General features: G+C 39.7%; 1 protein-coding gene across 3 annotated transcripts in view; it reads right to left on the bottom strand.

Moving 5' to 3' along the window:
* cngk (cyclic nucleotide-gated potassium channel) overlaps positions 1–27,260 on the bottom strand; it is a 151,016-nt gene that overhangs the window by 60,607 nt on the left and 63,149 nt on the right. For all 3 annotated transcript variants that reach the window (XM_079847067.1, XM_079847068.1, XM_079847069.1), the window contains 3 exons: positions 21,842–21,941; positions 20,804–20,950; positions 19,379–19,441 (listed from right to left, as the gene is read on the bottom strand). In XM_079847067.1, the coding sequence (XP_079703193.1) occupies positions 19,379–19,441; positions 20,804–20,950; positions 21,842–21,941 (310 nt within the window). The remainder of the gene's footprint in view (positions 1–19,378; positions 19,442–20,803; positions 20,951–21,841; positions 21,942–27,260) is intronic.

Here is a 27,260-nt window from a genome sequence, read left to right as displayed (position 1 = left end):
TGGCCCCACTGACTCTGCTTGTACGGTCTATGGAGGCCTGGCTAGCGCTTCCTCGCTGGCTCATTCGGACCATCAGACTCGGCTATGTGATTCAGTTCGCCCGCCGGCTTCCCAAGTTCAGGAGCATTCAGTTCATCTCTGTGTTGGACAGGGATGCTCCTTGGATGCTCCAAGGACACGATAGAGCCGGTCCCTCCAGCTGATATTAAGTCAGGGTTCTACAGCCCCTACTTCATTGTACCCAAGAAAGATGGTTGGTTTACGGCCAATCTTGGATCTGCGTGTTTTGAATCAGTCTCTTCACAAGCTCCCGTTCAAAATGCTAACACAGAAACGCATTTTCGAATGTATCCATCCCCAAGATTGGTTTGCACATACTTTTTATGGCTTGATTCTCCCTTGACACAGACCGTTCTTACACTTTGCGTTCGAGGGTCGAGCATATTAGTACAAAGTCCTCCCCTTCGGGCTCTCCCTGCCGCAGTAACGTCTCTCGGATTGCTTCATATGAGGCCGCTTCAGCACTGGCTCCATGACTGAGTCCCGAGATGTGACAATCACTCCGGCCTGTCACCAAACCTTCAGCCCGTGGTCAGACCTTGCTTTTCTATGGGCAGGAGTTTCCCTAGAACAAGTGTCCAGACATGTTGTTGACTCAACAGATGCCTCCACCACCGGCTAGGGCGGCACGTGCAACAGGCGTGCAGCCTCAGGCGTTTGGACGGGACCCCGACTGAACTGGCACATCAACTGCCACTTCAAATCGCTGCTACAGGGCAAGCATGAAGACCCCCGGAGATGCCCAATCAAGGGAAAAGCTTTCTTTCCTGCAAGAAGGGCTGGAGCAAAGACGGTCTCCCTCCACCCTGAAAATGTATGTTGCTGTTATCGCCACACATCACAATACTGCAGATGGTAAGTCCATGGGGAAGCACGACCTGGTCATCAGGTTCCTGAGGAGCACGATGGACTTGACTCCTTCCCGGCCTTACCTTGTACCCTCGTGGGACCTCTCCTTGGTACTACCTGCCTTGTAGAGAGCTTTTTGAACCGCTGCAGTCAGTAGAGCTCAAAATCCTGTCTCTGAAGACGGCGCTCCTGACTGCACTGACTTCTGTTAAAAGCCTGCAGGCATTTTTGGTTGACGAATCGTGCCTGGAATTCAGGCCGGCCAACTCTCACATAATCCTGAGACCTCGGCCTGGATACGTGACCAAGTTTCCCATCACTCCCTTCAATGACCAGGTGGTGAACCTACAAGTGCTGCCCCTGCAGGAGGCAGACCCAGCCCTTGCTTTGCTCATCTCGTCCGCACTTTGCGCCTGTACGTGGACCGAACGCAGAGCTTCAGGACCTCAAAACAGCACTTTGTCTGCTATGGAGGCAAGCAGAAGGGAAAGGCTGTCTCTAAGCACAGGTTGCCACACTGAATAATGGATACCATCGTCTTCAGACCCAAGGTGAGGCGTGCCCCCTGGGGGTGAGGGCTCACTCTAGCAGGAGTTTCTCCTGGGCGCTGGCAGACATCTGTAGAGCTGCAGGCTGGGCGAGATTTTATAATCTCCGTGTGGAGCCAGTGTCCTTCCGTGTTACGCCACCAGTAGCCAAAAGTGGGGAGGGCCCCATATATTGTGATTCAGACGGCGATCCCATATGTGCATTCTTCCATGGTGCGGCTTCCCTGTCGGCGAGCCCGTGTCTTTCCCTGAGCAGAGTTTGCTCTGCCGTCTCTGCTGGTATTTGATTCCCCTCTAACTAGCCTGAATCAACCACAGAGACTTTCCATATGTAAGGGTTTCTGAAGGAGGGAACAGAGACGTTATGTCCCATCGCCACAATTGCTGCACCACTGCTGAGCAGCCGGGTCACCGGCTCAGCTCCTCAGCGCAAACTTGAATCTGCCAACGCATGCAAATCTCGCACGCCAATGTCCATTGGCTCGTTTAGTTTACACTCGAAGGTGATTGGCCTCTCAGGCGAGATCCCAATTTGTCAGTTCCATTCTGATGTAACATCTCTGTTCCCTCCTTCAAGGACATTCTCTAAGCAAGAGAACAAGACACTGTGGGAACTATGTTACTCTGCCAGGGAGTGACAATCTCTGAAACCTGAATAAAATCACTGCAGTTTATTGGCAGATGGTGTTTAAGCCACAGCCCTACAGATTTTCTGCTGATGGTGTGAATAGTATCACTGCAAAAAAATCAGTAGAATGACCAAGCTGCAAAGCATGACATTCCTTAATTAAAGAAAACGAGCTTATGCAGGTTCTTTCATATAAGACATATTTTGCTGTGTCAGCTGTGGGTATGTCACGCAAACATGCCACAAGTGGACGCCAGCCCTGTCATTATGGGTGTCACAATATACCGTTATTGATGAGAACCATGATATTGAGAATACACTACATGACTTATGCTCAGATGTTTTGCCCCGATTTGCAGTCTAGATGAGTCAACAATAGTTGCTGAAAGTCTGTGCCAGTCTCCAGATTTTGGACAGTTGGAGGACATCAAAACATGTTTGATATTTTGAGCCAATTTTAGAACATATATATCTCCAGGGTTGAGGAATAATGGAATACATGTTACGGTCTTACGTCAAAAAACTAATTATTCAGATGATAAATAAATTATTAAATTATTTTATTAAAAAATAAATTAGTTTTTGACATAACACTATATTGACTGTTGTGATGCATGGATCGTGGTTATATCAGTGGAGACTGCAGATATTTTGCAGGTCGGGCAAGTAATAAAAAATAACATTCCAGTCAAATGCGGGTGGGGTTGTGGGTCGATGACAAATAAATCATTAATGTGTTGATTTTAATAAAGACATGGGACTCTCATCTCATGGTAAAACGCAACGTGCATCACTCTTTTACTTTTGTTTTCAACAACAACGTAACTTCAATCAAGGAAAACTTATGTCTAGAGCACCTCCCAGTGGTCATCATATAAAACACAAAGGAAAACCCTACATAACTGTTTAATAAATGAAAGCTCTAGCGTAAAGTTCTGCCAGGAAGACTCAAATGTTACGTTACTCATTACTTTCTGGTCTAACCAATCACTATCTAATACTTGGAGTATAAAACATCGTTATTACTAGTGATGCACCGATGTGAAAATTGTGGCCGATACCGATAACCGATATTAATATTGCTGTTATGGCCGATAGCGATATTTACCGATGTCGATATCTCTGTATAGAAAACAAATTTTAATGATTATCAAATAAAGAGCTATTTTCCAAAACACATTTTTTTTACTTTAGAAATGACTGATATTGGGCACCTTTACCTGTGTGCAAAATATGTCACACATACGACACACATGCATTATATTGCATTGCATATAATGTGTGCTGGTCAACTTGTCTAAAATTAAGAAACCCTTAGAAAACAGTAAAAAAAAAAAAAAAAACTGGAAAATTGTATACAATTAAGATAGGCTACTTTTTTATTCCAATATCCAAATATGATACTAAAAAATACCACAGGGAAAAGGGCTTCTTGTGACGTGCTGTCTTTGCGTTTGAACATTGCACATTTTAAACAGGACACGCATTAGCTGAATAAATGTTAGCCAATACAAACATATTTATAGAAAACAGTTGACAATGAATTAGGGATGGAAACGGTTAATCGATTATCGATTAATTGTCGACAAGAATTTACTCGATTAAATTAAATTATTGTCGGCTAATTGACCTATGGCTAAGCCACGCCCCCTCCACTCACTCGGACAAACAGTCAACATTCGGTAACGGGCATGCTATGGCAGCTGTCACAGTAGGAGACATTTCACAGGAGACAATTGATGATTTTTGGAGACAGAAAGATTATATATCATCTCAAAGTCACCAAAAAGGCCTTCACTATGCATTGGAGGGTTATATTAATCATTTTATTTTGAGAAGGTCGATGAAAAGCTTCAGCTCCAGACAAAGATTTAACGTAGGTCAGTGTGTGTGTAACGTTATAGTTTGGTGCTATTTCGCTTCAAACGCTCGCTTTATACGCGCGTCCTATTCGCTTTGGACGCGCAAATGGATTCAAAATGTTCAAGCGTCGAACTAGACGCGATACGCGCGAATTTGACGCGTTTGGTGTGAACGCAGCATAATGAACAGGCTGCAATGTCAAGATTGCAATGCTGGAATGTGTGTGTCAGAGAGAGAGAGAGGCGCGGGTGCGATCGAACAGTGGAAACATAAAAACATACTCCATTTTGTTCATACAGGACATCATTAAAACGGCAAAGTGTTTAGCCTACTTATATTTGTGTAAAACACAACATTGTGCTTTTGTCAAACTGTACTCTTGTCAAACTGCAACTCAGCTAGAAGCTAGGCTAACGTTACGTTAGAGATGTTAAAGATAACGTGCTGCTGCTGCTAATGTTTCAAGTTTTTCATTCAAGTAGTTTACCAGATAGATTATTATATGTAGGCTTAATATTGTAGGCTAAGCCTACCCATGTAGATTTTTATTTAAAATGTATTTTATGTTGCTTAATGTTTCACATGCAACAGGTGAGCCAGTGCACAATAATTTTTTTATGTATTTTAATTTTCTGTAGATAATTTATTTTGTTAAACTACATAAATGCCATTATCCCAACTGTTACAATAAAACATCAACTGAGCAATATAACATGCATTTTTATTCAGTAGCCTCTAAGCAATATTTAGCTTTTTATGTTAAAGACACTATTGATACCGTGAGAAATTTACATTCTCAGGAAAATAGCCGCTTATCAGTTAATCGTTAATCGATCGATAAGGTCAATCAATTAATGATTAATGAATTAATCGATAATTTGCATCCCTACAATGAAAAGACAGGAGTCGACTATAAGACGAAGTAGGCTATAAGACGAATCCGACATATGGGCTGTGTTAACAGTAAAACGTCCGTCATTTAACGAATTTTAAAAACACGGATGGATAATACAACATGCTTTCTGACATTTTGACAGAAAGAAAAACAAGCAAGAACAAAATTTAAACTTAGCCCGTCAATTTTTCATTTGACAATTATCTTCTCTCTCTGTGTGCGCGCGTCCGTGTTTGTGAGAGAGAGCTCGCGCAGCACTGATACAACGGTAGCCTACTTTTTAATCCATAAGAAACGAACGCGCTAGTTTTCATACAAAATAAATATGTAACATAATTAGGTAGCCTACATTAGTTATTATTAACACAATAACACATGAAGACTACGTTTATCAACACTGAGAATGAATAAATAAACGCCTGTTTCTCCACTCGCGCTTATCAGTAATCCACAAATCACACGTGCTGTCACTTTTGAGAAAAATCAAATTCGAACGGGTATCAAATATCAAGCAATTTATTCAAATATCTACGAGTCGCGAGTCAAATATCTAAAATGGCGCCGCGGATGGCTGCTTCGGTTTTGAGCTCCTCAGTACTTTTACTGTTTTTGTTTGTTTGTCCTGTTTTATGTAACCTTTTCCCCGTCAGTTTAACTAGGAACGAACTCCTAGACATCAGGAACAACACACCAAACGACATTTTGCCGACTTTTGAGCATTCCGACATTTTATTTGACCTCCTAGTTGGCGGAGCTGCGATCCTGTACAAGCGCTTTAAAACGAGGGAAACGCGCGGGCGCGCTCATGAAGTTTCGACAGCGTGGATTCAGGACTCCGCTGCCGAGCATTCACTTGGCAAATCTCCGCTCTCTAGCAAATAAAACAGACAAACTACTACTTCTCAGCCGCACAAACAAGGACTTTTCAAACTCGGCTGCTCTTTCACAGAAACATGGCTGAACGGTTCCATACCGGACAGTGCGCTAAATCTAACGGGCTTCCAGCTGTTCAGAGCGGATCGCATCGCCGAGTTAACTGGGAAAACGAGAGGCGGTGGATTATGTTTTTATATCAACGAAGGCTGGTGTTCAGATGTGACAGTGTTGACGAAGATGTGCTGCCCTAATTTGGAAGCTCTCTTCATTAACTGTAAGCCTTTTTATTCGCCGCGGGAGTTTTCCTCATTTATTCTGGCGAGTGTGTACATCCCCCCTGACGCGTGTGTGAGCGTGGCATTGCAACAGCTGGCTGATCAGATCACACACACGGAGCAAAGTTACCCGGACTCTTTCACTATCATTCTCGGCGATTTTAATAAAGCTAATCTCACCCGTGAACTGCCTAAATTCAGACAGCACATCACCTGCCCCACCAGGGACACTAACATACTGGACCATTGCTACACTGCTTTAAAGGACGCATACCACTCTGTCCCCAGAGCAGCTTTGGGACTCTCTGATCATTGTTTGGTTCATCTTCTCCCAGCCTACAAGCAGAAACTTAAATCTGCTAAGCCAGTTGTAAGAACTGTAATGAGATGGACCAGCGAAACAGAGCAGGTCTTACAAGGTTGTTTTGACTGCACTGATTGGAGTGTTTTTGAGGCTGCAGCCACTGATCTGGATGAGCTCACTGACACTGTGACATCTTACATCAGCTTCTGTGAGGACATGTGTGTCCCCACTAGGACTTTTTTAACATATAACAACGATAAGCCATGGTTCACTGCAAAACTAAAACATCTTCGTCAGGCCAAAGAGGATGCCTACAGGAGTGGGGACAGAGCCTTGTACAAACAGGCCAAATACACACTGACAAAGGAGATCAGAGAAGCTAAGAGGAGCTTCTCTGAAAAGCTGAAAAGCCAGTTTTCAGCTAACGACCCTGCATCAGTGTGGAAAGGCCTGAAAGCCATCACCAGCTACAAAACACCATCCCCCAACACTGTTGAGAATCAACGACTGGCCGACGATCTCAATGTATTTTACAGTAGATTTGAAAAGCCTGCTCTCACACCCCACACCCGCTCTGACCGTCTCTACACACAACCATCAACACCACCCTCCCTCCCCCCTACTGCTTCTCAGCCTGCACCTCAGATCAGTGAGGAGGATGTATGCAGAGTCTTCAGGAAACAGAAGATAAGGAAAGCCAAAGGCCCAGACGGTGTCTCACCAGCCTGTCTCAAAGCCTGCGCTGTCCAGCTGTCATCCATCTTCACACTGATTTTCAACAGATCACTGGAGCTGTGTGAAGTCCCCTCCTGCTTCAAACACTCCACCATCATCCCGGTACCCAAGAAACCTAAAATCTCTGGACTTAACGATTACAGACCTGTTGCTTTGACATCTGTGGTCATGAAGTCATTTGAGAGACTGGTGCTGGCCTACCTGAAGGACCTCACTGGACCCTTGCTGGACCCCCTGCAGTTTGCTTATCGAGCAAACAGGTCTGTGGATGATGCAGTCAATATGGGACTGCACTACATCCTCCAACATCTGGACAAACCAGGGACTTATGCAAGGATCCTGTTTGTGGACTTCAGCTCCGCTTTCAACACCATCGTCCCGGATACCCTCCTGAATAAACTAACCCAGCTCTCTGTGCCCTCCTCCATCTGTCAGTGGATCATCAGCTTCCTGACAGGCCGACAGCAGCTAGTGAGGCTGGGAAAAGTCACATCTCGGACCCTTACCATCAGCACTGGTGCCCCCCAGGGGTGCGTTCTCTCCCCACTGCTTTTCTCCCTCTACACAAATGACTGTACCTCCAAAGACTCCTCCGTCAAGCTCCTGAAGTTTGCAGACGACACCACAGTCATTGGCCTTATCCAGGACGGTGACGAGTCTGCTTACAGACAAGAGGTTGAACAGCTGGCTGTCTGGTGCAGTCATAACAACCTGGAGCTGAACACACTCAAAACTGTGGAGATGATAGTGGACTTTAGGAGAAACCCCCCTGCACTCCCCCCTCTCACCATCATGGACAGCACTGTGACAGCAGTGGAGTCATTCAGGTTCCTGGGCGCTACCATCTCTCAGGACCTGAAGTGGGACAATCACATTGACTCCATTGTCAAAAAGGCTTAATAGAGGTTGTACTTCCTTCGTCAACTGAAAAAGTTCAACCTACCACACGCGCAGATGACTCAGTTTTACTCAGCTTTTATTGAGTCGGTTCTGTGCACTTCTATAACTGTCTGGTTTGGGTCAGCCAGCAAATCAGATATAAGAAGACTACAACAGACTGTTAGGACAGCTGAAAGGATCATTGGTGTACACCTCCCCAACCTTCAGGACTTGTACAATGCCAGAGAGAAGAAACGGGCAGGGAACATCATCACAGACCCCTCCCATCCCGGCCAAAACCTGTTTGCACTTCTGCCGTCAGAAAGACGTTACAGATCTCTGCGCACTAGAACATCTAGGCACAAAAACAGTTTTTTCCCCCATGCTATCTCCAGCTTAAACAGCTAAAACAGCAATTAACACCTGCTGTATAATTCATTCAGTACTTGAGAGAGAAGCAAGAGGTTTTTTTGTGTAAATACATATACAAATTTTATTTATTTCATTTTTTGGGAACCAATATGGCGGAGTAGGAGTTCGGCTTCTCACAGCTCTCCCTGCTCAATGTGCTAAAACAGCAAAAAAACAGCAAATTTGGAACAGATAAAACAGCAAAAACAGCAAATCTGGACTTTTTGTGAGTACTTTTGAATTTTGAATTTGGATCCGACAATGCCTCCGAAGAAGGCACCCCAACTTAAAGAAGTGCATTCACATGTTGCAGACGCCGACTTGGGCGCGTGTGAGTTGACAACTGCGTCTATGGAAAATATCCTTCATAAATATTTTGCTGAAGCTGATAAACAATCTAAAGATCGCTTTGATCGCTTGGAAAATCAGCTTGTTTCCATTAAAACAACACTGGAGGAACACTCGAAAGAGTTGGACTCCCAACGTAAGCTTACTACTTCTCTTCGAGCTCAAGTTAAACGTGCTGAGGACGCCACAACTGAGCATTCTGAGGCTATAAAGAAACTTCAGGAGAAATTAATCACGATGGAGGATCAGGGCAGAAGGAGCAACCTATGTATAATAAACCTGAAAGAAGGAGTAGAACATAGTAATGCTCTGTCCTACCTGTTGCGCATCTTTCCTACATGGTTTCCCGAGTTGGCCTCCAACCTCCCGGAGCTCACGCGAGCACATCGCGTCGGCCGCCCGCGTTCTGCGGGTGCTTCTCCACGGCACATGATCTTTAATTGTTTCCGCCTCACTGACAGAGACCGGATTCTGGGCCTCGCAAGGAAAACATCTGTGGTAGTTGATGGTCAAACTATACGCTTTACTGCTGACTACAGTGATTTCACCGCTCGACTCAGACGTCCCTGCTTTCCAGTAATGAACCGGGCCCGCACCTTGGGGTTTGAGGCTTTTTTGCTGTATCCCGCTGTCATCAAACTCAGCCGAGGGTCGGATCAAATCCAGTTTGGTGATTTAAGTGAGGCTGTCAAGTACTTAGATTCTTTTGATCCTCACTCATTATGAAAAATATCAATCACGACTGCTGTCATGCTTGTTTGTTTATTTCCGCACGTCATGAAGCGTTATTTAACGTCTGACGTCACTTCGTGGTGACAGATAGACTTGTTCTCAAAGAGAGAGAGGAAAAGGGTGAGAGAGAGAAAGGGGAAAGAGGAAAAGAGAAGAGGGAAGAAAGGGAGGGGGGGGGGGGGGGAGAGAGAACGGGAGAGAGGGGAAAGAAAGAGAAAAGAAAAGGATTTAAGCCTGGAGTTATTTTATTTTGTTTCAACCAGAGGCTCAATGTTTCTTCAGTTGGTATTAGGGTTCCTTGTGATAAAAGGTTGTTCCCATTTTTTTATTTTATTTTTTATTATTATTATTATTATTTATTTATTTATTTTTTTTCTTTCTTTAAAAAAAAATAATAATAATGATGCTATGCTTTTTTGTTTTTCACAAGTATCCAAGTAGTATCTAGTAGCCTTGCCTACGTTATGTACGACGTCTCCTAGGTATCCTGTTTTTTTTTCTTTTTCTGATTTTTTTCTTTTTTTTTCTTTCTTTGCCCGTGCACTTGAATGTTTGTATCTGACCCTGAAGATTGCTGTTTTTGGTTGTTCAATATATGCTGTTTTATTTTTCCTACGCTGGGTTTCTTGAATATAAGCAAACAAAATTGTATTGTGTGTTTTCTTTTTGCTTATTAATTTATTTCACTTATTAATTTTAAGGGATTTATAATAATTCTTGAAGCACTTAGTTGTGTTGCTGGAAGTAACTCAGTGGTTCTATAATCAGGGGAGTGAATGAAGACAGTTTAGTTTATTTTGTTATTTTGCTTTTGTGTGTATATTTTTGTGCTATTGTTTTTTTTTTGTTTTTTTTTTGTGGGTATGGTTGAGTGTGTGTGTATATGGTGTTGGCTCTCATGTTCACCTCGTCTTCACTTTCACGATTTTTACCTCACAAGGTTAGTTAGCTCTATTTTCAATGATCACAAATATATATTTTATGGGTAAAGGTCTCCATGCTATCCATCTTAACATCTGTAGTTTACTCCCTAAAATTGATCAGCTTAGAGCTTGGGTGTCCTATAACAATCCCAATATAATCACTTTATCTGAAACTTGGCTAACTAATAATATTACTGACGCTATTATTCACCTTGAAAATTATGTAGTGTATAGGGCTGACAGAGGATCCAGGGGTGGTGGAGTCGCTACTTATATTTTATCTAATCTGAACTCACAGCTAATTATTCCTGAGGTGAAACCTGAGCTTTTTGAAGGCATCTATGTTAAAGTTACTCTTCATGCAAACAAACATTTGATAATAGGCAATATTTATCGACCACCTGCATCTCCTAAACTAGAGTCTGTTAAGAATATTTTAGCTACGGTATCATCTTTGGTAGACTCAAGAGAAATTATTCTGTTGGGGGATTTTAATTTAAATTGGAATGATTCTTCTACATTTACAGAACGTAATATGGTTAATGGTGCTAATTTGACTCAAATCATCACTGAGCCCACTAGAATCGGCTCTAATTCTAAATCTCTCATTGACTGGATTCTTGTTTCTCATCCAAACAGAATAATGTCTTCTGGAGTTCTCTCTGACTGCTTTAGCGATCATTCCATTATCCATTGTATCTGGAAAATTGCAACTCCTCATCTTCCACCTAAATATATCAAGGTACGGGAAACTAAATTATTTAATAATAATCTATTTGTTGATGACCTTCGAAGGATAAATTGGGACAGGCTTTACTTAATTCCTGATGTTGAAGCTGCATGGGATTTTTTTTATACTGAAGTTGGGCTAGATATTGACAGACATGCTCCATGGAAATCCATTAAGGTTAAAGGCCATCATCTGCCTTGGGTTAATGGTGATCTTATTAATCTTTTTAAAAGAGGGATAGGGCCTGGGTTAAACATAAACATACACAACTGCCTGATGACTGGGAGAAATATAAACGATTACGAAATTTATGCACAACTCAAACAAGAAATGTTAAAGCTAACTATTACCGAGATAGCCTGTCAAATGATCTAAGTAATCCAAAGCAATTCTGGAGGAGAGTTAACACCCTAGTTGGTAAGTCCAATAATACTTCAAATAATATGATAATTAATAATGAAACAACTAATGATCCAGTCGTGATTTCCAATGCCTTTAGTTTGCTTTTTTCTCAAACACCGCTTGTTCAACCTCCTGTTTTTGATGCAGACCCAAGGCTTAACAGCCAACCCTGCGGTAGCTCTTTCAAATTTAGACAGGTCAGATCAACGGATGTTCAACAGGCCATTAATAAGCTTTCCAATAGGAGTGGTCCTGGCCCTGATGGCCTTGAGGGTAAGTTTATTAAACTTGCCTCGCATGTACTAGCACCCCCACTGGCTGTGCTTTTTAACATGTCATTTGATACCTGTGAAGTGCCCCTCGCTTGGAAATGTACTAAAGTCATTCCTTTGCACAAAGGTGGAGACTTAAAAATTCTGAATAATTATAGGCCAATATCAATAATTAATAGTGTGGTTAAAGTCTTTGAGAAAATAATTTTTAATCAATTATCGGACTATCTATCTGATAATAATTTACTTACTCAATGCCAATCAGGTTTCAGAAAATACTTCTCCACTACCACTGCTCTCTTAAAACTCTCTAATGATATATTTTCTAGCTTTGATGACAATCTGTGTACTGGTGCCATTTTCTTAGATCTCTCCAAAGCGTTCGATTTAGTTGATCACTATCTTCTATTGGATAAATTGCATGCTATTGGCCTCTCGAGATCATCTTTACTTTGGTTTAATAGTTATTTTCATCATCGTCGTCAGGGTGTGTCCTACAGGGGTTGTCAGTCTGATTATACAGGCATAGTGAAAGGCATCCCTCAAGGTTCTTCTCTGGGACCTTTATTATTTTCTCTCTTTGTTAATGATATGCCCTTATGCTGTACAGACAGTAATATTCATCTTTATGCCGATGATACAGTCATTTACTGTAGTAAACCTACCATCTCCGGGATAAACCTCTCTCTACAGCACGACTTAAATTCTGTACAGCAGTGGCTATTGGCTAATAAACTTCTTCTTAATAAATCAAAGTCCTACTCTTTATTGTTCCATAGAAAAGCCTTGGATATAGGTGAAAATAACCTTAATCTTTGTTTTCTCGACTCATCTCCTTTAGAGTCAACTGAGACCATTAAAGGAGAACTCCGGTCAATTTTAACATTGAGCTCATTTTTTTGTACATTTGGAGTGCTGTCAATACAGAGAACAACGACAAAAATCGGTGTTGCCTACACCGAGTTATTCCATTTTTAAAATTTGCACCCTGTTGACTTCAATAGGGCAAGTAGTAAGCCTGCTTTTTAGCCTCTTAACATCCTTTAAGTGTCATTACAAGTGCACAGAAAATGTGAGTGATTCCTTCCGAGTGAACACGGGTGGATCTGACTGCAGTAGATGTTAGAGATATTAATAAAAACGAAGTTAATTCAGCCAGCGCTCATACCTTTGTTTACATCCTGTTTCGGTGGAACGCCATAGTAATCGGTTGTCGAGTTCACGCGCATAGGTTTAGTTACCAATTATCACGCGCGTGAACTCGACAATCGATTACTATGGCGTTCCACCGAAAACAGGATGTAAACAAAGGTATGAGCGCTGGCTGAATTAACTTCGTTTTTATTAATATCTCTAACATCTACTGCAGTCAGATCCACCCGTGTTCACTCGGAAGGAATCACTCACATTTTCTGTGCACTTGTAATGACACTTAAAGGATGTTAAGAGGCTAAAAAGCAGGCTTACTACTTGCCCTATTGAAGTCAACAGGGTGCAAATTTTTAAAATAGAATAACTCGGTGTAGGCAACACCGTTTTTTGTCGTTGTTCTCTGTATTGACAGCACTCCAAATGTACAAAAAAATGAGCTCAATGTTAAAATTGACCGGAGTTCTCCTTTAAGTATCTTGGTGTTTGGCTGGAAACTGATTTATCTTTTAAAACTCATGTACAAGCAATGACAAAGAAACTCAACTCTCGTCCTAAAATACTTTATCAATCTGTTAACTGTTTTAATTTTCTGGTCAGGAAAAGAATAGTCTCACAGCTGCTCCTGCCTATTTTGGACTATGCTGATATTATTTATCAAAACACTACTGCTTCTTGTTTGCATTCCATTGATGTGGTCTACAACAGTCTTTGCCGTTTTGTTCTCCGCTGTCCCTTTAGGACACACCGCTGTGTGTTGTACAGACAGCTGTCCTGGTTTGCCCCTTCTGCCAGGAGACAGTCTCACTGGTTACAGTTTCTTTTTAAAAGTTTTTACTTTAATTATCCAGTTTATCTCAAGCAACACTTAGTGCTCTATAATTCGCTATACAACCTGCGACACAATGATCAGATCTTTTTTGTTGTTCCTAGAGTTAAAAGACAGGTAGGGAAATATGCATTTTGTTTTAAGGCTCCATATGATCGGAATAATCTTCCATTTTCTATCCGTTCTTTAACTTCACTTACAGCGTTCCGAAGGGCTCTCGGGGAACATCTTCGGAACATTTGTCTTTGTTTCTAATTTTGTTTGTTTGACCTTGGACTTTATTGGTCATGTGTTTACTATTTCTCATTTTTATGTCCTCCATTTTTATTTTATTTTTTTATTTTTATTATTATTATTGTTGTTTATAATCATCAATGTTCTTGTTTGTGTTACTCTTAGTCCTTGATCTTGTGCAATGCTAGTCATGTGGTTGTTGTTTTTTTGTCATGTCACTTGTGGGGTTCGTGCTGGGTGGGGTGGGGTTGAGCATTGTGAGCTGGTGTGTGTGTGTTGTTGTGTTTTGTTGTGCTGTCTTTGACCGTGATATTTGCTCTGTTGTTTTGGTTCTTTTTTGCTTTGATGTACTGGAGGACCCCCTCGAAAACGAGATGTCTCATCTCAAGGGGTTAATCCTCGCAATAAAGATATGTTAAATAATAATAATTTATAGAGCTGTACACACAATGCACAAATCTGTACATAGGTCTTCTGTTTCAGATGTATACTAAAACTATTATTATTGTTTATTCTATTTATTCATGTTCTCATTTAAATGCCTGTTCTAATGTCATATATGTATGTATGCACCAAGAGCTCCTGTAAAAACCACAAAAAATTCCTTGTGTATTTGTGCACACTTGGCGAATAAAGCTCATTCTGATTCTGATTCTGAGTCAAAAAACGATCAGTCAAAAATGTGTCATGAAGAGGAAAAAAACATAAGTCACACTGGACTGCGTTAACAATGTTACGGACGGGCCAGTTCTCCGTTAAGGACGTGAGCGCTCTGAAAGTGGCACTAAAAGACTGCTTTAAAACTTTCACAGAGACCTCAAACAGAAAGCACAAAGCCTGTCTTTAAATTTAATTTCGTTTTGTATTAATTGTATCTTAATTTTGATCAATGTTTCATCAACCAATTGCCTGGATTTAATAAATAAGAAGTAAATATATTAGAAAATATTTAATCAGGACATGGAGGCGACGGCGCGTGAACCTGGAGCTACCTGCCTCACAGACCTGAGACATATATAGAAAGCTTGAAACGTCTATTTTTAAACAGAACAATTCAAAACGAAAGAAAACAGACTGTTCTCTGCTTATGTCATCTGTATGAAATGTGTATTTCTCTCAGGCGCGTTCACTACTGCTAAGATCGCGAGTCAGCATCGTCAACTTCATCTTCAACTTCACACATCAAATATCGGCCTGTTCACATCGGCCATATTTTGACATCGGAACGATACCGATGTGTAAAAAAATGACCATATCGGCCGATATTATATCGGCGGCCGATATATCGTGCACCACTAGTTATTACACATGTTTGAGTTCGCAGATGAAGACGCAAACATTCACCTCCATCCTACCCACCACCACCAGGATGGTCCTTGTCCATACCTCCCCGAGGGTCGGCTGCGCCCCTGCCTTCATCTTCAAACAGGATATGCAGAGTCCGGTACCCTCCGAATGTGAACTACGGATGGGGCCTGCACCAAAGAACTTTACCATCCAATATTGTTGTTTTCAGTTTCTGGTCTATTAATTAATAAAGGTCATTGTGAAATCATCTCGCCTTCCGAGTCTTTATGGTAGAACTTAATAGCTTTCTAAAAATATAGGCTACACAAGCTTAGAAATCATTCTGATAAGAATGTTTTCCAACATAATAATGGAAATATTAACATGTTAAAGCTTACATTTTTATAAGGCACTAATTTCCAGACTCTCATTAAGCTACACAGTTCCGGGGTCCACTTGTTTAAGCAGCAAGGGAGGCAAAACATATCCAAGAGAAATTTCGAAAAGGGTAATTAAAAACAGAAAGGAAGGAAAGTTAAGTACTGTATGGGAGCGTTTTACTGAAATAGTTAACAAGGACGAATCAGGTGATGAGTATTTGATATGTAACGGCTGTGAAGCGCTGTATGTGACAAACTAATAAAGCCCATAATTTGTCAACTAAGTTGTCAAACTAACAAGCCTTTGCTTGGGATGAACGTGTTTAATTTCTTGTGTGTGGGTTTTCGGCAAGTTGCAGTGTTGGAAACAGTGACATTTTATGTTTGAAGGGAGTAAAGCCTGTGTTTAGGCTATTAAGGAAATGCAGTTTGTCCAAAGAAGAACTTTTACTTTAAATAGCTAAATGTTAATTTAAAAGAAGCCTACTTCAGTGTAATAAATGTTACCATATCATAACGCTTAACACTGAGGATTAGAATAATTGTAATGTGATGATCGGGTGTGGATATCTAAATCAGAAAAAATCAAGTGGGTCAAATTTTTAAAAAAAATCAAATTTCGAGTGGGTGGCAGTTGGATGAATTATTTTAACATAATAACATTCGGTTGATGTTAGAACCGATGTTATGATCCTCAGTCATTCATGCCCATGCCCAGTTTTTCTCTGTTACCATTTACAAAGTCGGCTTAATGTTTTAAAATCTGTTCAGATCTTACACATTTTACAACACATATTACTGTACAACATATAACATAAAATGTGTTATAGGCTATAAAAAAGTAAATGTGCTTTCAGCAAATTCTAAAACACTGGTAAAGTCTGGGCAGACCTAATAGATAAAGGCAGCTCATTCCACAGCTTTGGACCCATTATTGCAAAAGCTCATTATTGCAAAAAAAAAAGAAAAAAGCAGTTTTTGATTTTCTGATCTCAGTGTTCTGGAAGGGTTATATGTAGTCAGTACAAAGGTGAGCGTGATTATTTAAGTATTTATACACAAAAGTCAAATTGTTAAATTTAGCTCTAAGATGGATTGGCAGCCAATGTAATCAGCCTAATACCGAAGTAATGGATTTGTGTTTCTTCATCTTCTTCAGAAACCTTGCCGTAGCAATTTGCACTTGTGCTAGGATGAACAGTAAAATTATTTGAATTGCCTAAGCCATGACTAAATAAAGGCTTTTTATATATATTTACTTAAATTCTCGAGTGCCTTGGCTTGATACATTTTTTTTAGTACATTATAGTTAGAGAAGCCTAATATAAAGCGGGACCAAAATATGTAATGCTATCCAAATTTTAATATATTTTAGGCAAGCTAATAGTGAATCCAGTGAGTTGACATTAGATATTTAGACATTAGATAGTTGATATTAATGGAAAGTACAATTGTGTCGTCCGCATAGCAATGGAAAGTGCTTCCTAAAAATGCTACCTAATAGGAGAAAATATAGAGAAAAGAGAATAGGACCAAGGATAGAACCTTGCAGAACCCCCAAAGGAAGAAGTCTTTTACTAAAGGTGGAATTTCCATTGCTAACTGAAAAATATCTATCACTGAGATAGGATTGGAACCATTTCAGTACCTTTTAAACTTACCAAATGTTCATGGTGGGAAATGAGGATATTGTGGTCAATCATTTCAAAGCAAAGGCTGCACTCAAAGCAGCACCAGAATTACATCATCTATAATAGTTTGGGTTTAGTGGCATTTCCAGACATGGAATGGTCTTGCACACTTTCTCTGTGCACTTAAGTAAAGATTGTTTGTACAGGGTTCGTACACTTTTTCCAAGGTCAAATTCAAGCACTTTTCAAGCACTTTCCAGGTCCATTTTAAAGCTTTTTCCAGCACCTTACACTACCGTAAATTACATACCAATACATAGTTAAAATTATTATTTAGTGTTTTTATCACATCAAAAGAGATAAACAGCCAAATGTTTCAAAATAGCAGAGGGCTGCACGATATTGAAGAAAAATGAGATATGCGATAACTCATTAAATAATGCGATATTCAATATGCGATACGATAATGCTTAAAGTGTGTCAAATTAACTTAAATTATCTTTAAAATATCTTTAAAATGATATAACCTACACATATGTGTTTCACATTCTTTTTGTGATAAGAAAATATCCTTACAACTTCAAGACAGTGAACATCAGTGTTCTGTAGCATAAGAAGTGTTATTTTAACATCACTGGGGTTTAGGGGTTCAGGTTATCCTACATTAGGTTTATTTAACAACAGAAACTGATTAATCAAATGTAAAAATAAACACTGCTTAGTTTTCACTACATGAATTAAATATACTGATTCTTATTAAAGCTACAAAAGTTAGCCTATTCAGCCAAAAGCAGTGAGTGATTTTCTTTGTCTTTTGTTCATGACCCCAGTTATTGCAAGCCGTTGCGATATGCAATTATGCATATTGTAATATATACATTTGCAATATTTCAATATATTGTGCAGCCCTAATATTTAAGCCAATCACAAGTTTTATTCTTCAAAATGTGTCACTAAGTATATAGCCTAAAGCATATGAATAATATACTTTTCATTATATTAATGTCCAAATATTGCTTACCAGATAATGTGATTTATAGGCTGTAAAACTGAATTAATTTCAAATATGAAGACTTAGGATTTGAACATAAATATTTGACAGGCCTTCCCGTTTTGGGACACATTCTTGATATAGACAAGGTTTGAACAATATCTGAGTGCACAGGCACCTGCCTGATAAATGTATTTCATTGCCAAGATGTCTTGGGCCAAGACATAACGTTAGCTAATACATTTACTGGAATAGAGCAGTGTAAATATTGCATAGGGCTACCCTAAACCTTACAGTAACAGTATACTACTTATGACACTGACTGATTTCAGTTCAGTAATCAACGACTGTTGTTATGCACTGGGCTAACGTTTGCAGGTTAATTTGCACGTTACAGTTCTGTAATTTTGGCAATGTTCACTGCATATTCCACAAATGAACGTGACATAACGGACATGCAATACTTACATTAGCACACCAAGTACTCTCAGTCACTAATGGCCCTTTCAGATAGGACGCGGACCGCGCTGCGCTATGAAATGAAACCGATATATTTCAATGGCTTGCGCCGCGCGACTCGGACCAAAGCGGAGCTCAGCGAGCGCCGCGGTCAAAGTTTAAAATAGTTCAACTGTTGCCGCTGCGTGGCCAATAAAAACAGTGCATCCAAACAACCGCGGAAATCAAAATGAAAACTCCGCCTACTTTTGCTCTGGCCAGCGTAACGCAAATCAATCTGTATCTGATTCTGAAGGGCTACATTTTTTTTCTCCATTTAATAAAGAACTATTTCGTCAAAGATATTTCTTGTGAAAGAAATACAGTTACAAATTCAAGCATTTTCAAGCATTTTATCCAAAATTCAAGCACTTTTCAAACCTTGAAAACACAACATCAAAACTCAAGCACTTTCAAGGATTTCAAGCACCCGTACGAACCCTGTGTGTATTATGACACGTACAGAAAATCTGAACAAGGTGGCACACTTACTGTAGATGTATGTTGAGACACACCTCAAAGAGCAGTACATAAGTGTCATTTGCCAATAAACTGGTCTGGCATTATTTTATCCAGTTCCCATAGCATTAGACACTAATGCGGTGTGAAAGAGATTGATATTAAGCGAAACAATATATTTAAATTTTACCTCTCCAAAATACATTCCCTTCTGAAATTGTCCAACCACTTCTGAAAGGTCATCACTCAAACACTATAAAATATGCATAAAAAAAGGTTAAAAAAGTATTATTTTAAAAAACAACAATGATTAAAATAATCAAATTATAGGCTGTATTTTAATAACAAAATTTTTTTCTTATGAGTGTTACCGAGTTTTATTGTTCAGTAGTCAACTAAAACGCCTCTTACCGCCACGGGTACCACTGCCGCAATGCCACGCCGTTAAATACAAAACAGGCACATGTGACACTAGTTGTTGCAAAGAGGGGTTAGTTTGTGCAACATTGTTCAGTAAAGCTGGAATTTTTTAATTTTTACTTGTAAATGAAGATAAAATAAAAATAAATTACTGGTTATAATAATAATAATAATAATAATAATAATAATAATAATATAGCATTGTAAAATTAATCTTGGCGAATTATATCATATAAATGCTAAATGTTTCAGCTATTTGACTTCTGTTACAGTGAAATATTACAGTGATGGCAGTGCATAAAGTGTGATTACTTTTTATACTTTTTGGCTAAAAATAACCTCTGACGGTGACAGGGGCCGACATTAACGCTTGTCCGGGACAAGTGGATTTTTTGAAGGGGCAAACGAAAGTGAATTTTACTTGCCCGACAGGACAATTAGTCTGATTGAAACGTCAAAAACAAATAATGCCAAAACATAACTAGGGATTCACCAAAACGCGAGAATGATTCTGCATTCATTTAGTATAGTGGCGATTGATAGTGAATAATAATATAATGTACTGGCGGTAACAAGGTTGTGCTGTTGAGGCTCATGTAGCCTCTCGAGGAGAAATGGAAACAAATGAGCGCAGCACACACAAAGAAACTCAGTTAACATACTGCGGTAAAAAAAAATTGTTTTTTGAGTTTTTATATTTATAACATGATACAGTTCAGCAACATCACAAGACCAAGAGTGCTGAAAACCACCACGATTGAAAATGTGAATGACAGTTCAACAAACAAGTAATTAATATTAAGTCACTTACATTTTAGACACAATATTGACTGTATTTGTTCTATTTCAGCAGCGAAAATAGTTTCAAACAAAGATCACAGCAGAACCATTACGCAATTGTTGCACAGATGATAATAAATCAGTTTTGTACATCTTACATTACATTTACATAAGCCTGATCTATTGTTAATACTTGTCAATTATCAGCACAAATCATTGGTTTATGAAATTTAGCGTACAAAACTGTTGATTCCTCGGCCAGATATGATGCTAACTTTGCTTAAAAGTGGATTTTCCCAAATGTGTGTTTTGATATAACAATGAGGTTTAGTTTGTGTTAGCTTTAATTTCAAAACCTACAAACATAAAACAGAGATATAAAACTTTTATAAAGAAATTAACTTTATATGCTCACCTGACATGTTCCTCTAAGAATGAAAAATAGTTGTCTTGTGAGAACATTACTGTACTGGATGATTTCCCCTTTAGGAAAAAAGTACAAAACTGAAGATAAAGCAAGGTCCTGTATAAATGACTGTCCAGCTTGTGCGAAGGAAGGAATCTGTAAGAAGGAAAACATTTTTTTTTATTAATGAACCAACCCTCATGATCATAATATTCTCTGGCAAATGAGTAAAAGGATTCTTGCCCTTCAATTTTCCAGATTGATAAACCGCTCGTGTGCAGTAAGCAGCAAAACAGTGCTCATTCGATATGTGCACACGCTGTCTGAGAGACAGGTTCTGAGTGCAGTGAGTTGCAGCGCATAAACCTGGAATGCACTCACATAAAGCTGATGCTCATACAGTGTGTGAGGACTTATCTTACGTGGCTTGAACGGTGAAATACACACAATTATGTGTCAAAACACCCATCTTTGCGAGTATCTTCGTAAACAGTCGTTTATGTCTTAGGTGAATGTAAACAGTGCATTCGGTGTTAAAGTGAAAGCAGGCTAATAAAGCTCCTTGCCGTTCATGTTAATCAGTCTCTCATTGCTCACAACTAAATCACTTATGAATATTATGCACTGTTTTTGCACATTTGATTATACAATTTATGTTGTATTTATACTGTAGTTCTAATGCTTTAGGTGTATGTCTCGAATGTTGATGGTGAGCAACTATTCAGTACAGCCGCATATGTTATAGATATGCTTATAAATCAAGAACAAAGCATTTATAACTGTATTTATAAACTGCTTATTAATGTCTATTAATGCTTTATAAATGACAAATTAACTGTTTGCTAATGCTTAACTAATGATTAATAGCGTGTAGTTATTATAAAGTGTTACCCATAAGCTGCTGATGCAGCCTCTCGTTCACCCATTCAAGTAAACAGGGTTATATCCAAAACCCATACAAGTTGTTTTTTTTACACATACAGACAGTTAGTGGTTTTAAGAAACAAAAATAGGTTACTTTTTGAAATTCATTTAAAAAATACTGACCTGTATCAGAAGCTCCCCTCTCTCTGCCATTACGACATTCCGTTTAAGTTCATCTGGCAAGTCATGCATTATAAAAGGTCCTCCTGGGAAAGCCTCACCTCTGATAAAAAAAAAAAGATCCATAAACAAGGCTTCTCAAAAAATTGTCATATCATTTATGTCAAATAGAAAATCTGATGAGAAGCTTAAGTGCAAAATGATGTCAGCAAAATCCATATGGGTGGTAGGGAGAGAACACAGAACGCATTTTGTAAAATACAAAGTTAAAGTTGGAGTAAGCGATAATCAGACACAACAACAAACATGTAGCCAATCAGCATTAGGGGGCGTATGACGGTGGAGGAGAGAAAACAAGCAAGAGGGAGATTTGAAGAAAGACTGTAGAAAGAGAGATGGCTGAGAGACATTACAAAAGAGAAAAGCTCATAAGAATATTACTGGAAATTTGTGGAAAATGAAGGGTTATGATCAGGAAAGAGCTTTAGGACCCACGTTAATTTTAGATAAGCTTTCCAGCGCTGGAGAGCGGAGAGAGGTTGCATTGATTCCGATCCATACGTAAGTCAATAAAACAGCTGTTTTGAGTGTCATTTGTTTCTCTGAAGCTGCTGTGCTGCTAACAACAAACTCTTGTTTGTATTTACTCTTATGTACTGTATGTTCCTTTTTTGTGCTTCCTTGTCATTCGTTCATCATCTTCGCTTTATTTTTCATGAAGCATTATTTTGTAGCGCTTCTGCTACAATAAATAGACATCCACTCTTGCATTGATTGTGTAACGGAGGCCAGTTAGTGAGAGTTGTGCAGGCTGACTGCTAGTGTTTACTGAATGCAGTGTTTACTGTTTCGTGTGCTTGTTAGTGCACTCGCCTCGCATGTCAGCGATCGGGGTTCGAGACCGACTCGGAGCAGTGGAGGGTGAGCTTTGAAGACGGAGCAATGAAGAGAGTGGTGTGTTTGTTTGGGTTGATTTCAAATATCAACAATGTTCAGCAACGACTTTGAGAAATAACATACTGCACCTTTAAGTGACACCTTTTATTGACATCTTTCTGCATTTGAAACACTGATTGAGCTAGAGTGCAACAGAGTGCAGCGCTGGACAAGTTTTGAATCGCTGAGGGCGAATGCGGCAGGGAAGATATTGATATGTGCGCGGGAAGCGAGAGAAAGAAATGACTTGTGGGCTCCTGCAAAATATAATTTTCTAATAAAAACAGAACGTCTGTAAGAAGTCTGTAATTGGGGGATCTGAGGTGTTGTGTGTGTGGAAATTGAAAAAAAAAGATAGCCTACAGACAACAGAACCAGACAGAATCTAGCCAGACCGGGACTGGAAAATCTGCGTAGACTAGTGATGTTACATATGACACTGTAGCATCAAAGCGTGTATCTCAAGTTCGCAGAACAATTTCTCATGAAGCTCCATGCCGGAGTGTGTATTGTTTTTAAAGAAACGTGATCAAGAAAAAACGAAGCCTCATTTTCTTTCCAGTCACTTGAATGCTTCACTTTGCGTGTCGGAATGTTTGAATCCAGACTACTAATCTACGGGGTTTTGGAAGTTTAAGTCCATTTACTTAAATTTTTTATATATAAACATATAGCCTGTATTACATTATCATATATTCTGCAATATAAACAGTATAAAAACCATAAAATAACTAGAGCACCATTTACTTGCATAAAACAACTCTGTTGGTATTATAATTAGTATTATTATAATTATTTTTACATTTAATATATTGCCACACTTTAACATGTGAATTATATTATCAGAAAAAAGTAAAATAAAGCATCACAAATTTTATTTGTGCTAAATAGATAAAACAATGACGCTGCGCACTCGGGTTTATGGCTGCTGTAAATTTGACCTGCCACATGATGGCGCTGTTTTCGACACTCTTGATGCTTTGAATCTTTTCCCGAAACAATCAGAGAAAAGCTTCAAATATTTAGTTTTTCTCCGTCGCTTTGGTGCATTTCTCACATCACTATTTACATTTGCACAACAGTTAATGCAGTTCTCAAAACAATTAGTACAAACTGCAAAACCTAGTTGATAACCTGCAAAAGCGTGTCACTTGCTCAAAATGGATAGCTCATTCCTCAAAAGCAAGTATTTATGTCAATGAATGTGTCAGTGTCATCAAAATGAAAAGTCCTGACACCATCGTTTATGAACAAGATAGTCAAATGGCTTAGTCATGTTTTCATTATGACAGTTTACTCTGTAAATGTTTTCCAATGCAAAAAAGTCAGATGACACTACCTGAAAATGCTCAATACAGCACTAAATACTATTTGCACAGCCATTTGAAAAACACAGTAAAGTTACTCTCTCCTACCATTCATTGCGAAGACACTTGAAAGAGCTGTTTTCAACCAAGTAACATCCTTTCTGTCTCTCAACAACCAGCTGGATGTCAACCAATCCGGCTTCAAGAAAGGGCATTCTACTGAGACTGCATTACTGTCTGTCACAGAAGCCCTACGGATCGCAAAAGCTGCTTCCAAATCTTCAGTCCTCATCCTCCTGGATCTGTCTGCTGCCTTCGACACTGTGAATCATCAAATCCTTCTGTCCAGCCTCTCAGCACTGGGCATCACAGGAACTTCCCTCCACTGGTTTGAGTCCTATCTCACAGGTAGGTCCTTCAAGGTCGCATGGAGAGGCGAGGTATCCAGAGCACATCAACTGACCACAGGGGTTCCCCAGGGTTCAGTTCTTGGTCCCCTCCTCTTCTCCATCTACACCACATCACTGGGACACATCATACAAGCACACGGCTTCTCCTACCACTGCTATGCTGATGACACACAGCTCTTCCTCTCGTTTCAACCAGATGATCCCACAGTAGCTGCACGGATCTCAAGCTGCCTGGCAGACATCTCGACGTGGATGAAGGAACATCACCTGCAGCTCAACTTGGCAAAGACTGAGCTTCTCGTCCTCCCTGCCAATCCGTCTCTACAGCACAACTTCACTATCCAGCTAGAGTCATCATCAATCACCCCATCAAAGTCGGTGAGAAATCTTGGAGTAACGTTTGATGACCAGCTGACCTTCACAGATCACATTTCAAAGACAGCTCGATCATGCAGGTTTGCACTGCACAACATCAGGAAGATCAGGCCTTTCCTAACTGAGCATGCAACACAACTTCTCGTCCAGGCCCTGGTCATTTCTAGGCTTGACTACTGTAATGCTCTTCTGGCCGGACTTCCAGCATGTGCAACTAAACCTCTACAGATGATCCAAAATGCTGCAGCCCGTCTTGTCTTCAACGAGCCAAAGAGGGCCCACGTCACTCCTCTGTTCAGCTCACTGCACTGGCTACCTCTCGCTGCTCGCATCAAGTTCAAGGCATTGACGCTTGCTTACAGATCTATCACAGGCTCAGCTCCCTCCTACTTTCACTCACTCCTACGAGTCTACATCCCTGCCAGAAGCCTACGATCGGCCAACGAGCGACGTCTCGTGGTTCCATCCCAGAAAGCCACAAAATCACTTTCCAGAACATTCTCATTCACAGTTCCATGCTGGTGGAACGCTCTCCCCACCCTCATCCGGAATGCAGAATCCCTGACAACCTTCAAAAAACATCTGAAAACCCATCTCTTCCGGGAGCACTTAACCTCATAAAAAAATAAAAAAAAATAATAAAAAAAAAACACCTCCCCTTTCCCTCTAAACCTCACTTATCGGGCTTATGCTACTCTGAATAATGCCTGAACGTTGTATCTTGAGCACTTCTTGCGCTGCTTTTTGTTTTTTGCCTCTTCATGATGACTCGCTTAATCTAGTCCTACTTTGTAAGTCGCTTTGGATAAAAGCGTCTGCTAAATGACTAAATGTAAAATGTAAATGTACACATTACTGTATTTAGTGAGGTAACTGAGTACAAGACACTGAATATGTATGTTTCACATTTTTACCACATATGCTCTTTGCAATTCTAATTTGTTCACAGCATTGTGCAAAAGAAAAAATACACCATTCTTTACAACAAACATAAACTCCCTTTGGGTAGAGCTGTGCACAACTGTAAACAATATTGCAGTAGGCCTATATACTGTATTGGAACTGAACATACAACATACATAGGACTGTAATCATTCATGCACATCCAGACGTTCCTCTCTGTCTGGTCACATAATTTCATCTACATCCCAGCGAATATCATCTCTTGCTCAATTGCAAATTGTTCAATTTAGGAGACTTTTTCAGGATTTTTTTGTTGTTGTTGTTTTTTTAAATGACAGATTTTGACAACTAGTTCAACATTTTTGTATGTACAGTAATGACTCAATCAATGAAATGAGGACTATTAGTTTTATATGGAATGACTATTCAGCATTCACAAGTATAGTTAATTTTGACTGACATGACATAAGCAAATGATAATGTTCTAAAACAGCAGAGAGTTGTATGAAAGCAATTGATGCATGTCCAAAAGCATTTGCAATTTGTTGGAAGGAATGAGAAACTGCTACTATGATGTGCACAAATGACTAAATGTTGTGGAGGTTGAACTAACTGTTGTGCAAATGTAAATAGTGATGTGAGAAATGCACCAAAGCGACTGAGAAAAACTGTAAGAGGCTCCTCCATTCTCCATCAAGGAACATATGAGAATGAATGAAAACAAACTAACGTTTTTTTTGTGCTATAACTTGTATCAAAGTGGAAGAAAAGACTTGCGCTCTGCGCTGCTGCTTGAACTGAGGTGCTACAATGATCTGTCACATCACATTTAAGAACGTCAAAATGCCATTTATCGTTTTAATTTCGGGATATGGATGACCTGCTGCTGCTTTACGTTACACAAAAACATCAAAAGAAAAACAGGCGCTTTTGGGTACACAATATCCTTATAAGACGAGAGGAGTTTGGAGAATCTGTCACTATGATTAGAGAGTTAACGTCTTTTGAAGACAACTTTTATTCATACTTTCGAATGAATCAATATTAGTTTGTTGCATTTACACGTCTTTTGCCAGCAGATGTCTTCAGCATGCTACGTTTCGAGGGCATCTAAACAGTGAATCTAGCTAGTGTAATCGGTCTAATCTAACAGTGAATTTAGCTGACAAAGTCAATAGTGGAATAAAAACAATGCCTAGTCAACACAGATGAGATCATTATGCTAGCCTGCATAATGATCTCATCGTTAATACCTCTCACCATTTATTACAAGGGTACGACCGATTGCTTTCCATATATCCATTTTTTTTTTACGTATCCTTAAAAAGGGGGTTTGACTAGTCAAAGGCCGTGTGTCCACCAAAGCGTTTTTAGCCAGCTGAAAACGCTAGGCGCTCTGCTAAAAACGCTCAGCTGTGGGCGCTTGAGAGCGTTTTGGCAGCGCAGCGTTTTTTCAGTTGAGACGGTTGAGACCGAGACACTTTGCTTATT

Source organism: Squalius cephalus (genome assembly GCF_949319135.1).
Source record: "Squalius cephalus genome assembly, chromosome: 17".
Lineage (NCBI taxonomy): Eukaryota > Metazoa > Chordata > Actinopteri > Cypriniformes > Leuciscidae > Squalius > Squalius cephalus.
This window is presented reverse-complemented; position numbering and strand designations above follow the sequence as displayed.